This window comes from Dasypus novemcinctus, chromosome X (assembly GCF_030445035.2).
Source record: "Dasypus novemcinctus isolate mDasNov1 chromosome X, mDasNov1.1.hap2, whole genome shotgun sequence".
In the NCBI taxonomy this organism is placed as follows: Eukaryota; Metazoa; Chordata; class Mammalia; order Cingulata; family Dasypodidae; genus Dasypus; species Dasypus novemcinctus.
The window spans coordinates 87,040,459-87,058,706 of NC_080704.1; the positions used below are offsets into that span (position 1 = coordinate 87,040,459).

The window sequence follows — 18,248 nt, forward strand, 5'->3', positions numbered from 1 at the left end:
GAGGCCACCAAGAGGCTGGGCCCATGGAGGAGCTCAAGGTTGAGGAGATAAGCCCTGCCATATGCCTGATCGCCACATGGCAGGACACCGGGACTAACAGTAGCTGACTTTAGTGAGAAAGCATCTCTGATGGTACCTTGAGCCTCAAAACTGTACGCTTTTACCCCAAATAAATTCCCTTTATGAAAGCCAAGATATTTCCGGTACTTTGCGCTTCAGTAGCCCTATGGCAAACTAAGACACCTGGTATAGTTAATAGTATCTGCATCAATATTATTTTCCTGGTTTTGCTTTGTAAAGTCTTCTCTGAAGATAAGCCTTACCCTCATGAAAGCGAAACAATCCCTCCTGTGTGCCACCTTATATAATACCTGTTATGCAAAACATACCTCATTATGCTGCAATATTTAATAATATTAACGTAAGTAATGCTTACTAAACTAGTGAGAGCCAAACCTAAATACACAGAATCACTGAGAAGCTTTTAAAATATACTGATACCTAGGTTCTACCACCACAGATTATTATGTAATTGGCTTGGGATGGAGCCCAGTCGTGGATATTTTTCAAAACTCTCCAAGTGAGTCTCATGTGTAGCCAGTTTAAAAATCACCATATTAAATAAACTCCTTATTCATTTTTGTATCCTCAAAGTTTACAATGATGCTGGAAACATGTAGGCACTCACTGAAAATGGATTCAGATTTTCAGGGTAATAAAATTTTAGTCTGAGTACATACAAGACAAGTTTTACACACACATAGACATCTATAAATTTACCCAAAAAACTGTCTCTTCTAGATAAAATGGGGCTAAGGGGTTGCCTTTGGGTGGGGCTTTGCGGGTTTGAGGGGGGCTGGGAATGGGCGGATGGGTAATATTGCCCAAAAGTGGGGGGAGGGAGGGGTAGCATACGAACATAGGAGAGTGTCAGGTGTTGGTCGAGAGTAAAATGCTGAGAAAATCGCATCAAAATATAATTAAGAGGGTTGCCTGTTTAGGATGCTCGGAGGGGAAGGTCGGATGTGAGATGGGCTCCCGGGGAATGTCTGAATGCTCATTTTGCCAGAGTGGGTGGTACCATTGGGTAGAGACCCAAGTAATGAGAGTGGGGTAGACCCACATCCTGGGGAGGACTAATGCCATCAGATAGAGGGAACTGTATCTCTTGAGAGAAAGGGTGGCTCCCAGGGCATTGGGGTAGTTGAGCAAGTTAGGCCCTGAACACTGTTGCAAGTATCTCTGGACGGGGCTCCTCGGGAAATGGAGGTTGGCTGTCGCTGTGGGCACCAAGGGGATGGGAAAATGGATGTTAAATGTGTGGAACCAAAGTAAATGTGGGGTAAGGGAGGAGCTTCACGAGAGTACACAAGGATGGATATAAAACATCTAATATTACACCATAAACATATAGGGGACGACAGACTAATAAAGTAAACCACAATGTAAAACATAGGATAACTAAAAATTTAGAAAATTGTATATCCTAAAGTATGGAACACAATGTAATCACGGATGTCACCTTGTTTGAAAGCTATTGTCTCAGAGTCTGTACATCACTTTAAGTAAATATGATATGAATAAGTTATAAGAATATCGCTGTGGAAGGGAAAAGGTTTAATGGTAGATGTGGGGGAGTACTGTATATTGTATATATGAATTACTGTGGACTAGGGCTCTTGTGAAGAGAAGTTCAATGATTAGGGAAAAAAAAAAAGAAAAACATAGGATGTAGAATTTTTCCAAGTCAACACGTATTCAATATCTAACCTTTAAACCCATCGCTATACGCCATTTTACTAGTAAGGGAACCTGACATTATATTGGGCTTCAATTTTCAGGAAGTTTTGGATCACAGAGTGGTTCAACAATGGCAGCGGAGGAATACTGGTATAGGATACTATCGACAGGTGATATATGGCTGACAGGGAGCTGTACAGGGCATATGTCCAGGGTGCATGGTAATGTTTGGATATACTCATAGCAGCAACAATTAAAAACTACAGCTGGGGGGGTACTGAGTTCCCGGCTGGAGGTGCTCTGTCGTGGTCCCTAGGGGAACAGCGGCAATCCCCCAGGTGCAACGGTAAGGACCAGGAAGGAATGAGGGTCCAACAGGGAGAGCATGATACTAATGACTATGCTTGTGAGCCTATATGCCTGAAATAAGAACAAGGCCTACAGCAGCACTGTGCCTGGGAATTTCCTCCTGACAGCCTTCATGTTACTCAAATGTGGCCAGTCTCGAAGCCAAACTCAGCATGTAGATGCAGTGCATTCCCCCCAGCGTGGGACATGACACCCGGGGATGAGCCTCCCTGGCACCGAGGGATCAATACCAAATGCCAGCTGAAGATGGAACTAGAAAATGACCTTGAATTAAAGATTCAATGCGGATCAGCAGAATATCCCTGTCTACATATAATAACATGACCTTAAAATGCTGTTTGACCTAATGTAAGGGGGAAATGGAAAGCAGAAATGAGTTCATATGGCTACGAGTCTCTAAAAAAGAGTCTGGAGGCTGTCAGAAGGATTGCCCCTGTGCACAGCTGAGCAGAGTCTAAGAGACAGATGGAGTGGATGCAATCCCCAGGTGTTGGTTCCTTTGGGGGCTAAAGAGACCCACGGGTTCTATGGTCATGGCAGATGGGGTTCACTGCCACGTCAGATGGCCCTTCTTTGGAGCTGGTGTTTCTGCATGATGGAACTGGACTCAGATGGGATCTCTTTTCATAAGACTTTCATCCTACTTTACTGGAATTGTAGTTGGTGCTGGGGTTTAAGATATATTTAGGGGATTTGAATCTCTGGACTGACAATAGGATAGCCAGGCCCTGAGCATCAACAGACTCCAGCTCCTACAATCTGATTTATTGGACTCATCTCACTCAGCTAAGATGGAGTTGAAGAAGGACAACCACCGCACCATGGAGCCTAGAGTGCCTACAACTGAAAGCAGGAGGATTGCATCCAGTATCCATGTGGAATCTGAGCCTCCTCCTGACAGAGAGGTGCAACAGACACAACCAATCCAAGGCCCACAGAGAAAAGGTGGCATTGGAATGGGAAAAGTGGACATGGTGGCTGATGAATATGGGGAATGGCAGGAAGAGATGAGATGTGGAGGCGCCTTTGGGACTTGGAGTTGCCCTAGATGGTGCTTTAGGGGCAATCACCGGACATTGTAAATCCTCCCAGGGACCACTGGATGGAATGTGGGAGAGTATGGGCCATGATGTGGACCATTGACCATGAGGTGCAGAGATGCCCAGAGATGTACTTACCAAATGCAATGGATGTGTCATGATGAAGGGAGTGAGTGTTGCTGGGGGGGGAGTGGTGGGGTGGGGGTGGTGGGGTTGAATGGGACCTCATATAATTTTTTTTTAATGTAATACTTTTACAAAATCAATAAAAAATTAAAAAAAAAAAAAAAAAGAAAGGCAATTACTTCCCTGCCCTCCTGGGTATGCACCACCAGCCACGGGTCCTGAATGACATTTCAGGGACAGGTGCTGGACATTGTATCTCTTGCCATAACCCATTGAATGGACTGGGGGAGAGTGTAAACTGCAATGTAAACTATTATCCATGCGGGACAGCAGTGCTCCAAAATGTATTCACCAAATGCAGTGAATGTGCCACAATGATGAGGCAGGTTGTTGATGTGGGAGGAGTGGGGGGTGGGGAATGTGGGAACCTCATATTTTTTAATGCAACATTTTCTGTGATTTATGTATCTTTAAAAAAAGACAATTTAATAAAAAATATTTTAAAAAGAAAAAAAAAAAAACCCGTCTCTTCTAGCCTTCCTTAGAAAGCCACTAAGTCATCTTGCAGTTCTATGTAATCTATTTTCTACATATCCTTTAAGTTTATTTAAGTTATTTTCATTTTATCTTTGTAATTTAAATGTGTACAAACCACTACAGGCTAAAAATATTCTTTGTGTTTGTCTCAAGTTTCTGGTTATCTTCCCTCTCTAAATTCTTTATTTCACTTTCATGTAGGACAAGAGTTGCCACTAGTATACTGATATCTACTTCATATAGATTGTCAACTGAGCAGATATACTTAAATTTCCTTATTATAATTAGTATATAAAATCAGTATGTGCCTTACTATGCAGAATTAAAATTCCTTACCCTTCCTTCTATTTCTGCCCTTGGCTTCCTTATGCTCCTTAGGTTTCGTCTTTTTTTCTTCTCCAGATTCTCCATCACTCACAGTCAGTTTGTGCCTCAAAAGCCTATGTCTGTATCTTGGCTTCTTAGATTCTTCTGAATCTGAGTCTGATTCAGAATTGACTTGATTTTTTGATTCTAAATGGAGAAAATAAGTCCATAAAACATTCTAAAGTCCATTTGCTTTGTAAATGTTCTGTTTGTTGATAATTATGGTGATTTATGGAAAAGATCAGAGCTGTTCATTTACCTTGATATAACTGGAAATACCCAGTAATCTCATATAATTATAAATTACTACTACTAAATACACCACCAATACACTTTTAGAATTTTTTAAAAGATTTAAAATACTCTGCTAATAAAAAAAAACATCTGTTTATTGGCAGCAAATGACAGAACTAGAGTTAACCTCCACAGTTATTACAAGATACTCAGAAGAAGTAATGGTAGTATAGTTTTAAACATTTTAATGAATTTTAAATGTATGTACTAACTAAGAGATTTATTGCCCAGATATTCTTCAAAGACTAAAATAGGCAGGGAATCAGATAATGACATACAATACTTCTCTTTAGGGAGCTCACCCTCATCTCCTGGATTTTCTTCATTTTGTTTTCCTATTCTTTTTTTCCCTTCTTCTGGTTCATCATCTGAAGATCCATCCTCATCAGAGGAAAGATTGGCTTTAATTTCTTCTAAAAGCATCTTCTTGGCAATTCTTGAGAATGAAAAAAAAAACAATTAAAAAACTATATATTTGGTGGGGAAGTGTACAAAAACAAAAAAAACAAAAAAATTCTCTGTATCAAAATAGAAGTAAATGTACCAATGGATTTTATGTTGTAAATAAAAAATTACAAAAACCATATTCTAACCTAAACTATCAAGAAAAACTTTTGAGAATGCCCTTAGTACTGATTATTTTCCAATTCTATACAATTCCACAGTATTCTGAGAAATCTCAAGGGACATAGTCTATGAACAATTTTGACCAGCTCCAATTTGATACTGGATAACTTTCCAATCCGATACCTCTGCTGCCAACATCCAATGACTACAATGTCAGATAAGGCCCTCAACAGTAAACATGTTCAGAAAAATGGCATTCCAAAACAAAACTCTACACAATAGAATTTACTCAACAGTAAAACATATTCTTAGAAAATTAAACCACTATATTATGCAATAGTGCTTCAAACTGGAAAATATATTTTGGTCCCTAAATTTCTATATATTTCATAAATTCTATTAACCAGATGAAAGCAAACAACAAATATTAAGTATGGAAGCAATCAGGAGTTCCCAATAGTATTCAAGCTAGGGCACAGAAGGGACAGAAATATTATTGTTAAACACAGAATAAAAGAATACAAATTACCATAAATGAGTTTTCATGTTTCTAAAAATAGTACAGTAGCCTCATTCACAGCAAAATACCTCAAGATGACCCATGGGAGTTATGGTCATGGCCGATGGGGTTAACTACCAGGGCAGATGGCCCCTCTTTGGAAATGGTGTTTATGTGTGATGAATCTGGACTCAGATGGGATCTCCCTTCATAAGACTTTCATGCTAATGTGCTGGAGGTGCAGTTAATGTTGGGGTTTAAGATATATTTAGGGGATTTGAATCTCTGGACTGACAATGTGATAGCCAGATCCTGAGCCTCAACAGACTCCAGCACCTACAATCTGATTTATTGGACTTACCACACTCAGCTAAGATGGAGTTGAAGAAGGACAACCACCACACCATGGAGCCTAGAGTGATTACAACTGAAAATGGGAGGATTGCATCCAGCATCCAGGTGGAATCTGACCCTCCTCTTGACATAGAGGTGCAATGGACACAACCAATCCAATGTCTACATAGAAGAGGTGGCATTGGATTGGGAAAAGTGGACATAATGGACAAAGGGTATGGGGAAAGGCAGGAAGAGATGAGAGGTGGAGGCGTCTTCGGGACATGGAGCTGCCCTGGATGGTGCTTCAGAGGTAATCACCGGACATTGTAAATCCTCACAGGGCCCACTTGATGGAATAGAGGAGAGTATGGGCCATGATGTGAACCAATGTATATGAGGTGCAGAGGTGCCCAAAGATGTACTTACCAAATCCAATGGATGTGTCATGATGATGGGAACGAGTGTTGTTGGGGGGGGGGAGAGAGGGGGTGGGGGGGTGGGGTTGAATGGGACCTCACATATATATTTTTAATGTAATATTATTACAAAGTCAATAAAAAATAAAAAAATTATAAAAAAAAAAAAATACCTCAAGATGCTTGTCAAAGATCAATTTGCTAATGGAAAAATCAATTGCTAAAAGCATGAGATCACTTCTTTTACTAATATCATCATATATTAAAATAAAATTTATTCCAAGGAAAATTCCATGTTTGTGCTGAAGTATGAGATTTGAAAACATAAAATAAAAGCAATCACACAAGCTCTGTGCAAGCCAAAGGTTTTGATAAGTCTGGGTGTTCTTCTGATATAAGTTCATAAATCACAACAACAAAGGTACCTTATCTAAAAAAAAAAAAGGTTCAAATAGAAAGTGGCATGATTCTGACAGTTTGCTAAGAATTAACTTCTATGGGGTAAACATTCACTCTGCAATCAAGGCCAACTCTCTCCCTCAGCCAAAAATTTATACCTGAGATTATGGAACTTTTATTATTTCTCCGTTTTATAACTGCTAGCATGCATTTACATTTCAACCAAGAGCTCATTCAATGGTAGAAGACTGTTAATGCTGCCTCAATTTTATTTGACAGGTAGATTGTTCAAAAATACCATTTCATTGCTATTTGTATAGCAAAGGCACCTAAAAAGACTGAAGCAAAATAGGTGATCTCTTCCATAAACATTTATTATCTGTCTTGTGGTGTTTCCTTCATCAAACAAATGGATTAGAAATACTTAAGACAACTCAGAAAGAGAGAGAGTCTGTGTGTCACCAATTGCTAAAGGAACTCTTAAGAGCCACAGCAGATGAGTTTGCTTTTCTGAAGGTTGCTGCCCTGATCTGTATCAAAAGAATGGAGATTAGATCATCCAATTTAAATCCTACTAGAGTTAAGCAATAAAGCTTTGGTCTTATACTTTTAGATCAATGGTTTGTTGACATGGACTGCAAACAGTAAATTTTTTTAAATGAAGACTAACAGAGTTGTCAACCTTTCATTTTGCCAAGAAAAAAAATTTCAATCCAATTACCATTTACTTTCATCATTTTATAAAATAAGAAATAGTTCCAACACATACCCCTAAATGTGGAAGCAACTTCAGAATAAAGGATAGCCCTTTACATTTAAAAGTTTTTTTCCGGAAAATTTATCTAAAAATCATCTTTAATACACACTATGTTGTCATTTCCCACAGAACAGGAAAAAGTTTCTTGAAACAATTTGGGGAAAACATTGTTTTAGAATGAATAACGAATAAAACATATATATGTAAATATGTGACATTCTGGATACAGGATTAGAAATAAAAATACATAGTTTACTTGCATTTACAAGGAGATCTCATATCAATATCTGGGTGACAAATAATTCAACCAATAAATCACATAATCAGAAAATGAAAATAGATTCACATCCTGAAGAATTATGACTTAACAACTTTCAGTAATATAATGATAGATAAGATAATCACAGCCATTTTTACAGGCAGAAAAATTAAAAACTTCAGACAAGGTTGATTTTTCTCCAAATCAAATTACAGTGATGGAGCCTCCCCAAACTTTGCCTGGACTCAGATGTTTTAGATTTTCCCTCCAACACATTTTGACCAAAGGAAAACCTAGTTTATAAATATAATTGAAGTCCTAAAGAGAATAAGTAAAATTAAATTTTGCATAAATTATGATTGATGGTTTAAGTCTAATATGTTGGTAAACCTAGCCTATAACATAGCCTACATCTCAGAGTTACAACTTAAGTTGAAGGACCTAAGTCCTGAACCAAAGTCATCAGCAATCACTTAAAGTGAGATAGGTCCTGTCTAGAAAGCCTGCTGTGAGAGGCTTTAAGAGAAACTCCACTACCCTAACTCTGGAGTCACAGGCCACAGATACATCAAGACATCATCACTTGAGAACCAGGTGAGGCTGGCAAAGCATCATTTTGGAGGCCTCAGCTGGACCCGTCCTGATATGTACATGAAGGATGTATAGTCATGATCCCTAGTTGATTCTGTTTGATCTGAAGTATCCTTTCTTGAGGCTTTCTAGGACTTTTCTGGGAAAATCATTCAGGCAACAAGGCACTGTCTCTGGAATCTCAATGCTCAATATTACATCTCGGAACAGGTATAGCATCCAAAGCAGTCATGACTCTATCAGAAGCATTAAAGGCACAGACTGTGCCACTCTGGTGGCAGAAAACCTGGGCAGAGCCGGAAGTAATGGAACCACTTCTCCATTTTCCAGAAAGGGAGGGAAGGGAGATGAGGGAGAAAGTAAAAACAATTGGGGAGGAAGGGTAAAAACCCACAAACAATGATCAGATTACATGCATGAGAGAAAAAATAGGATCCTAAAACTCACACAAGCTAAGTTTTCTAAATCACATAATGAACACCAAGATAATACCTTATTACTCCTTCACTAAAAAAAGCAAAAATAAAATAATAAGCAATAGAGGGAGGCAGCCTTTAGTAATTCTGATCCTATCCAGAAAGAAAATGAATAATGTCTCTTGTTTAAGCACTCAAACAGGAAAAGAAAGTAAACCGCATCTTGTTGGTATCTCTTCTTGCTGGTGGGTTATATCAATAATTCAAAGCATTGAGTTTCTTAAAAAGGAGAGATCAAGAAAAGGATCTGTTGACAATGGAGCTTCTGAGAAAAAGCTGTAACAAAAATAACTCAAAATGTTTAGAGGAAGGAGTCCAACCCTGTCATTTTATAGATGAGAAACAGTCTCAGAGAAGGAAAGTGAGTTGATCAAAGAAACAAGGCTAGTTAGCAGTAAAGCCAGGAGTAGAACCTAAAATCCTGAATCCTGATCTACTACAACTTTTACTATTTCAGTACCTTACTCTACACTCATTAATCACTTCCGTGCTAATAAGTGTGTGGTATATATTATTCACATTCTTAAAGATGTGTGTATTTCACAAATGTCAAAACATGTATTTGGAAATGAAAGAATTCAAGCTTTGGTTTTTAAACATTAAAAAAAGATTGCTTTAGTACAGTAAGCTACATCTCTAAAATTCAATGACAGCTCATCTCTGATACACTCTACAATTTATAGTTTTATTTAAGAGGTTCTGAAAAAGGTTAAGAAAAATGTTAAATAAAAATTGCATTTTACAGGGCCAAAATACTGTGCATCCATATACAAATGTGACTTTATTTTTTTAATACATATTGCTTACAATATCACAAAAAATAATTCTGTTAGAATTTTGCGTAAGATTATAGGCTTAAATACATACTCTTTACAAATTTAAAAAAACAATAGTCTAAGTAAATGTAGTACTAAAATATCACACCATATTTTAAAGGTTGATAGTTAAAACAATAACAACTACAGCCAAACAGTGCAAAGTATTTTCTGTGAGAAAAGGGCAATGAATAGAGCTATGCAAATTTATGGAATCACACACAAATAAAAGGAACTATCAATTTTATAGTCTACTACATTATTCTACACACATAGAAAGTGTGGAACTGTTCTTTTTTCTCAAAGCTACACCTGATCACTTTAAATTGTTATTATTTAAGGACTAGGATGTTTATTTACTGCCAATGCAATTATTTCCCAGACCAAAATTTTAAAAATCTAAGATTCTAATGGTCAACGAGGTAACTAAGTTCAAAATTGGTAATGCTTGTTATATATTATAACTCAAAGTGATTTTCACAAAGATGTAACCCGGATTAGAAGATTTATTCAATTTTCTAGTGTACAAAAAAAAAACTGGAAATTTTTAAAGGTTTCTGGACTCCTATTTATTCTCACACTGAAAAAGGTACATTTCATTAATCTAATTATTTACTGTATCACTACTATGAAAGTGATGTGAGGTTTTGTTTTAATAAATGTCATGTACTTAACAGTTAAGAATAAAAAATAAATAAAACATTTCATAGAAATGCTATGACTGCTTTATTCACCTTCAAACTATGTATTTTTCAACTCTTAGGTTCAAAATTAGTAACCTGCTATGAATCTTTCTTTAAAAAAATAATGACCTCTACCAAAATATGGGGGAAATCATGTGATAGTGAAATCATTAAGTAATCAAAAAGCTAAGCAATGGTTTGGAACACTTTCTTAGTCACATGTCCTACAATATTTGTACTTAATGAAAAACAGCATTGCTTTCTTTATAGCAAGGGTACCAAGAAAATTAATAGCAAATGACTTTTTAAAAAAATATATTAGGAATAGAAAAATAAAAGCTGTATGAAATTAAGAACCCAGAGCTATAAATTTATACACAGGTTCTCAATTTTGAAAAAGATCAAATTACAATGTGTGTATTCCGTAATTTCATACAAAAACCTAAGCCAGTTTTACAGGAAATTGTAACAAAAGAAAAACAGTACTAAACATTTTGTAGATTTAAGAAGTTTGATGATATTATAAAACTAGTTTAGTATTTTTTATATCTGAAAATAAAAAGAAATTACTTCTCAATTTTATTTTGAAATTTCAATAGTAAAGATAAAGGAGTCAAATATGAAGTCAGAAAAATTGAATCATTTTTGCTAACACTAGAAATCCAAACTTTTTTTTTCAAGAGTCTTTAGGAAGATCTAGTTCTCATTTTTGGAAGTCCCAGTATCACCAAGAAACAGAGAGCAGGAAAGGAATGCTGGATATAATAATGCTTAAACCTTAAAGTAAAGAGGGAGAAAGGCTACCACAACTGACTATTTTTCTTTTCTTGCTAGGCATTCCAGGATAAAAAGAGAGTTGGCAGCAACTAGAACCAGTTTAGATGTCTTCAAAAAGATCCTATCTATTGGCTGGTCACTTGTACTATATAATACTTACCTGTACTACATAAAAGTCAACTAAAAAAAATCACCTTAAAAATTGCTAGACGTGGGAAGTGGATTTGGCTCAATGGACAGAGCATCTGCCTACCACATGGGAGGTCCAAGGTTCAAAGCCAGGACCTCCTGACCCATGTGGTGAAGCTGACCCACGCACAGTGCTGATGAGTGCAAGGAGTGCCCCGCCATACAGAGGTGTCCCCCACGTAGGGGAGCCCGATGCAAAAGGAATGCACCCTGTAAGGAGAGCCACCCCACACGAAAAAATTGCAGCCTGCCCAAGGAGTGGGGGTGCACACATGAAGAGCTGATGCAGCAAGATGACGCAACAAAAAGAAACACTGATTCCCGGTGCCACTGACAAGAATGCAAGCAAACACATTAGAACATAGAGCGAATGGGCACAGAAAGTGGACAACTCGGGAGGATGGGGCGGAAGGGGAGAGAAATAAGTAAAATAAAAATAAATCTTTAAAAAATTGCTAGACATTTAAAACCCTTACTCAAACAGAAAAACAAGTAAAATACTTAATTTAACACGCCATCTTTCTTTTTGCAAGTACAATAAAAGAGAACCAAAGCAATTTTGCCAATTAAACAAGACCACATGAATAACTTTCACTGGGAGAAAGAAAACACCAAAATTCAAAGAAAATCAATTCATATTTGGCAAATTTGTATAAATAGACATGGACATGTATAGAAGATAGACATTTGGAAAAGTATTCAAAATGGATGTCAAGTGAATAATACATGTTTCAGAGACTAGAAATATACACATGCCATTATCTTTGCTGAGAGCAGGTAATCATTAAATAACTTCATTACCATCAACAACATTCTGAAATCATTAATCTCTTCCAAAAATATGCTGAGAAGTAAGACCCTTCATCAACAGAATATCCACATCAAGATATCACGAAAGAAAGAATCATTTACATATTTTTAGTTTGAAAGGCAAAAGTATTACAAAATCATAGTACAATAATTAGAAATTTATAAGCCTGTGGTCTAGCCCCACTATAATTAAGTACAACTTCTATTAACAATGGATGGCAATTTCCACATCAAATTTTGTACCTATGAAAATGATTATTTATAGTTCCACACAGAAAAATTATGAGAAAAAGTATGGAGTATTCCTAGACATAATTCAGCATTTTGCAACTATAAAATTAAATGTACATGGGGGAAAATACATACAAAAAAATTACAGCTCTTAGTCAAAGATGAAAAAAAAATGTCCACATTTCAAGAAATCCAGCAATTTCCTTTTTACTCAAAAAAGCTCCATTTTAAATATTTTCACATTCTTCAAAAAGCATAAATAAAGAATATCCCAAAAACAATTCTTTTGTAGAGTGGGGAGAGTAGACACTTCCACTCATAATTTACTACACAATCTTTAAACATAAGGCCAGTCTGATGAACAACAGTAATACTTGTCAAACTTGAACACACTATTATCTTATGACTGAGTGTCATGCATATGACATGTATTAAATTAAAATGTATGACATTATTAGAAAACGTTTAAGCTAAATATCCCTATTTATATTGAAAACATTAAGGAAAGATGATGCATTTTTCAATGCCAGCCTAACTGAATAAATGTAACTATAATAAAAAAAAATTATATGGATGGATGTCTTTCAACACAAGAGCCAGTTTAAAATTCAACTAACAGGGGAAGCAGGTGTAGCTCAACCAATTAGGCACCCATCTATCATATGGGAGGCCCTGATTTGGCTTTGGAGGGCCTCCTTGTGAAGGCAAGCTGGGCTCGTGCCTGTGGAGGGCTGGCGCAGCAAGATGACGTAACAAAGGGAGACAAACACACAGAAGAACACACAGCAAATGGACACAGAGAGCAGACAACAAACAAGTGTCAGGGGGGTGGGGAATAAATTTTAAAATTAAAATTAAAATAAAATAAATTTTAAAAACAAAAACACAATTGCCAATATTTTTTTAAAAATTCAACTAACAGGGGAATGTGTGTAGCTCAGTGGTTGAGCACCTGCTTCCCATGTATGAGGTCCCCAGTTCAATACCCAGTCCTCCTAAAATAAATAAATAAATAAAAGGAACTGTCACACACATACAAAAAAAAAATACTAATAAAATCTAATTAACAAGTATTCAAAAGGCAAAGGGAGGCAGAACCAGCAAAATGGTGGTGGTGTTAAGGAGCTCCCAGAGTCAGCTCCAGCTACAGGGCAGCTAGTAAACACCCAGAGTTCTCTGGAGCTAGCAAAAGCACCTGTTTCGGGGCTCCAGGAGGCCAGAAGAGCATCCTGCAACATCCTTGAAGGAACAGAACGTAGAGACTGCCCATCGCAGAGAAGACTCGTAAACAGAGCAATCCACACCACAGAGTCTGGTAACCATCTTCAACTAGGGGTACAAGCCCCCTTGGGAGCTTTTCATTGGCTGGAATTGAAAGTTCCACTTCCCAAAAACAGAAGAAGAAGAGATGGTTGGGCACCAATTTCAGCTACTGAAGAGTAAATTTAGTGGGCTAAAGTAAAATCCTGAGACCAGCTAAAGTATGAGCCTGTCCAATCAGAAAAAGGCCGGTAGCTGCCATGTTAACTACGTGCCTGGCACAAGGGGAAGTGGGGCAAGCTGAAATTCACAGTGCTGGCGGGACCGGCTTCTTTCCACGCAGAAGAGATTGCAGCTCTAGCCTAGGCCTCAGTGCCACCACCAGCAGGGAGGAAGTTGCGGGGATCTGTGCCAGCCTCTCCGGGAAATTACCGGCCAAGCCACAGAGGCCAGTGATTATTCGACTCTGGCAGCATGAGCCGCCCCAAGAGCTATTCTGTGGCTGGAATTGCAAGCTCCATTTCCCAAAAACAGGGGAGGAGAACACAGTTGGCTGCCGATTTCAGCTACTGATTGGTAGACTCAACTGGCTAAGGTATAACCGAGGGAACAGCTGGGGTGTGAATCAGCCCAATTTGGATAGAGGCCAGTGGCCGCCATTTTGACTCCACCCACAGCCTGAGGGGAAGGCTGGCTGATGGAAAATTAGAATGAAGGTAGAAAACAGTTTCTTTCACCCAGATCAGCCTGCAGCCCTAACTTAGGCTTCAGCCCCAACTGTGGCCGGGAGTAGGCTGGCAGATCCTGTACCAGCCTATTCAGGTAACTGCAGGTAACTTTTGCTGGCATAGACTGAATAATCGGAAGTCTACTGGGGCAACTATGATCATCTTGCACCGGCACTGCATAGATTGCTGCCCACACCTGCAGCTCCATCCCTGTCCCAGGTAAAAGAGAAAGAAGCAGGAACCTTCAATAGTTTCACTGGGCAACTACAGTCTAGACCTGCACAACTTGGATTATTCCACACAGCTGTGACTCTGTCCAACCCCTGGCAAAGGAGAAAGTTGGAAGAAGCTTCATTGGTTCATGGTGCAATGAGGACAGCTTGAGTCTCCACAGCGTACAGCACCACTACACACTTGACTTCCACTACACAACTAGCAAAGGAGAAAGGGCAGAAAGCCCTAAACTAAAGAGAAAAACTACACTCAGAAAAAATACATTAGTAAGTCAGATGCCAAGACACCAACAAAAAATTACATTCCACACCAAGAAACAGGAAGCTATGGCCCAGTTAAAGGAACAAGACAAGCCTTCAGATAACATAAAGGAGTTAAAACAGCTAATCATAGATGTTCAAACAAATCTCCTTAATAAATTCAATGAGACGGCTAAAGGGATTAAGGATATTAAGAAGACAGTGGATGAGCACAAAGAAGAATTTGAAAGCATACACAGAAAAATAGCAGATCTTAGGGGAACGAAAGGTGCAATCAATGAAATTTTAAAAATACTGGAGGCAGCAGATTTGAGGAGACAGAAGAACGGACTGGTGAGCTTGAAGAAATGGCCTCTGAAAGTTAAAATACGAAGAACAGATGAAGAAAAGAATGGAAAAATTGAACAAGGTCTCAGGGAACTAAATGATAGCAAAAGGCATGTAAACATGTGTGTCATGGGTGTACCAGAAGGAGAAGAAAAGGGGAAAGGGGCAGAAGGAATATTTAAAGAAATAATGGTAGAAAATTTCCCAACCCTATTGAAGGACAGAGATATCCCTATCCAAGAAGCATAACGTACTCCCATCCAAAAAAATCCAAATAGACCAACTCTTAAGACACACACTCATCAGAATGTCAAAGACCAAAGACAAAGAGAGAATTCTGAGAGCAGCAAGAGAAAGGCAATACATAACATATAAGGAATATCCAATAAGATTAAGTGCTGATTTCTCACCAGAAACCATGGAGGCAAGAAGACAGTGGTCTGATATATTTAAGATACTACAAGAGAAAAACTTCCAGCCAAGAATCTTATATTGAGCAAGATTGTCTTTCAAAAATGAGGGTGAAATTAGAATATTCACAGATAAACAGAAACTGAGAGAATTTCTAAGCAAGAGACCAGATTTTCAGGAAATACTAAAGGGTATGCCAGAAACTGAAAAGACAAGACAGGAGAGAGAGAGGCCTGGAAGAGTATCTAGAAATGAAGATTACATCAATAGAAGTAAGTAAAAGTGTCAAAAGAGTGGTGAAAATAAAATATGACAGATAAAACTCAAATAGTCAGGAATAAACGTAATCAATGATGTAAAGCACTAATATATAGAAATCTGCAACTCAATGTTAAAACAAATCAAAAACGGCCCTAAATAACTGGAAGAACATTCAATGCTCATGGATTGGAAGACTGAATATCATTAAGGTGTCAATTCTACTCAAATTGATATACAGATTTAATGCAATCATGATAAAAACTCCACCAGCATTAAAGAAAAAATTGAAAACACGATCATTAAATTTATTTGGAAGGGTAAGGAGTCCTGAATAGCCCAGAAACATCATAAAAAGGAAAAGTGAACCCTCATCTCCAGACTTTAAAACATAATACCTAGCTATAGTGGTAAAAACAGCATGGTACTTGCCCAAGACAGACACAGTAGACCGATGGAACCAAATTTATGGTTCAGAAACAGACCCTCACAGGTATGGTCAAGTGATTTTTGACTAGCCTGTCAAATTCACAAAGCTCGAGCAGAACAATCCATTCAACAAATGGTGCTGAAAGAATTGTATATCCATAGCTGAAAGAAGGAAAAAGGACCCTTATTCAAAAATTAACTCAAAATGGATTAAAAAACTAAAATTAAAAGAACCTAAAACTTCTAGAAGGAATTGTAGGAAAATATCTTCAAGACCTGGTGGTAAGTAGTGGGTTCTTAAAGGAGATAAGAGGAGGACTGAGTGGACTACTGATGTTTAATACATGTAAAAGATTTTATTAGCTTTACTAAAAAAGTGTGGAAATGTATAGAGTGGATGGTAACACACAGTGAATAACAGTTTATAAACAGGGATGTAATGAAAATGGTAGTCTAGGTATGTAAATGTCAATTGCCAGAATGCTAGAGAATAATCTAGGAACTGAATAGCACAGTAAACCAAGATGTGGATGAGAACTGTGGCTGACAGTACAGATGCACGAGTGTCCTTTTTTAGCGAGAGCAAATGTACATCACTACTGCAGGGTGTTGGGAATGTGGAGAAGCATGGGAAAAATACAGCTGGAGTGACCTATGGACTGTGGTTAGTAGTAATAATATAATATTCTTGCATCTATGCAAAAGATGCACTGTGTTGATACTGAGGCAAATGAAACCTGTGGACTTGGTAACAATCAGATGATATTATCTTATCTGTAGCAAATGTTCCACAGTGTGGTGTGCTGATGGAGGGGTGTTGTTTGACAATTTTGTACATGTGCATGATTGTTTTACAAGTTTACAACTTCTGTCATGAAAATTATACTTAAAAAATAATAATAGGATGTGTTGGGGGAAAAACACACCAAATGTAAGATAAGGACTATGATTAGTATTAAGATTTTGACAATATTCTTTCATAATTTGTAACAAATGTCTCACAACAATGCAAGGTGTTGGTGGAGGGTTGATGCATGGGACCCCTGTATGATATTATGCATGCTTGCTTTGTAAGCTCACAGCTTTTACTATACACTTAATTGTTTACGTATGCTTATATATAAATTATATAAAGATAACAATAATAATAGGGTTGGTTAGGGGAAAATACTTGGTTATTAGTAATATTTTTACAATGCTCTTTAATCATTAGTTAAAAAGTTTTAACAACAATGCAAGTTATTGGTAGTAGGGTGAGTTATGAGAGTCCTGTATGATACTATATGTTTGTTTTGTAAGTTCACAACTATTATTACACACTTATTGTTTATGTATGTTTATTTATGAGTGATATACTTCAGTAAATTAATTTTTAAAGTAAATAAATAAAAACATGAGGAAAAAAAGGCAAAGGGAAACAATAATACATTCAAATAATTGACTTTATAATTGAATGTGTAGTGGAGCGGACATCTCCAACCCATGGTCCACAGGATGGAGGAATAAAATATGGATTAGAGAGGACTTACTTTTATTTTACTATAGAACAACTGTGACTAGTAATGGAAGAAACTGTAGAAGTGATCTGGAGAAAGTGGCCATGGGAGTTGCTGAGGGCAAGGAGAGGGAAGAAGAGATGTGATGTGGGGGCATTTTCAGGACTTGGAGCTGTCCTAAATGGTATTGCAGAGACAGATCATGGACATTATATACCCTGCCATAACCCTCTGAATGGACTGGGAGAGAGTACAAACTACAATGTAAATTATAATCCAGTGCTCAAAAATGTATTCACCAAATACAATAAATGTGCCACAATGCTGAAAGAGGTTGTTGATGTGGGAGGAGTGGGGTGGGGTGGGGTGTGGGGTATGTAAGAACCTTTTATATTTTTTAATGTAACATTTTTTGTGATCTATGTATCATTTAAAAAATACAGTAAAAAATAAATGCTCAACAAGAAATTGCATGTATTATTTAAGCAACCTGACAAGCTGTTTGATGTTACTATTCTCCCTTTCAACAAGAACATAAGGCCTAAGCTGTAAAATTTGAAGTATATTC

At 37.5% G+C, this 18,248-nt stretch overlaps 1 protein-coding gene across 8 annotated transcripts in view; it reads right to left on the minus strand.

Moving 5' to 3' along the window:
* ATRX (ATRX chromatin remodeler) overlaps positions 1 to 18,248 on the minus strand; it is a 362,990-nt gene that overhangs the window by 223,419 nt on the left and 121,323 nt on the right. For 7 of the 8 annotated variants that reach the window (XM_058292110.2, XM_058292112.2, XM_071213085.1 and 4 more), the window contains 2 exons: positions 4,775 to 4,908; positions 4,149 to 4,325 (listed from right to left, as the gene is read on the minus strand). In XM_058292110.2, the coding sequence (XP_058148093.1) occupies positions 4,149 to 4,325; positions 4,775 to 4,908 (311 nt within the window). The remainder of the gene's footprint in view (positions 1 to 4,148; positions 4,326 to 4,774; positions 4,909 to 18,248) is intronic. The other variant, XM_058292114.2, reaches the window with a different exon arrangement.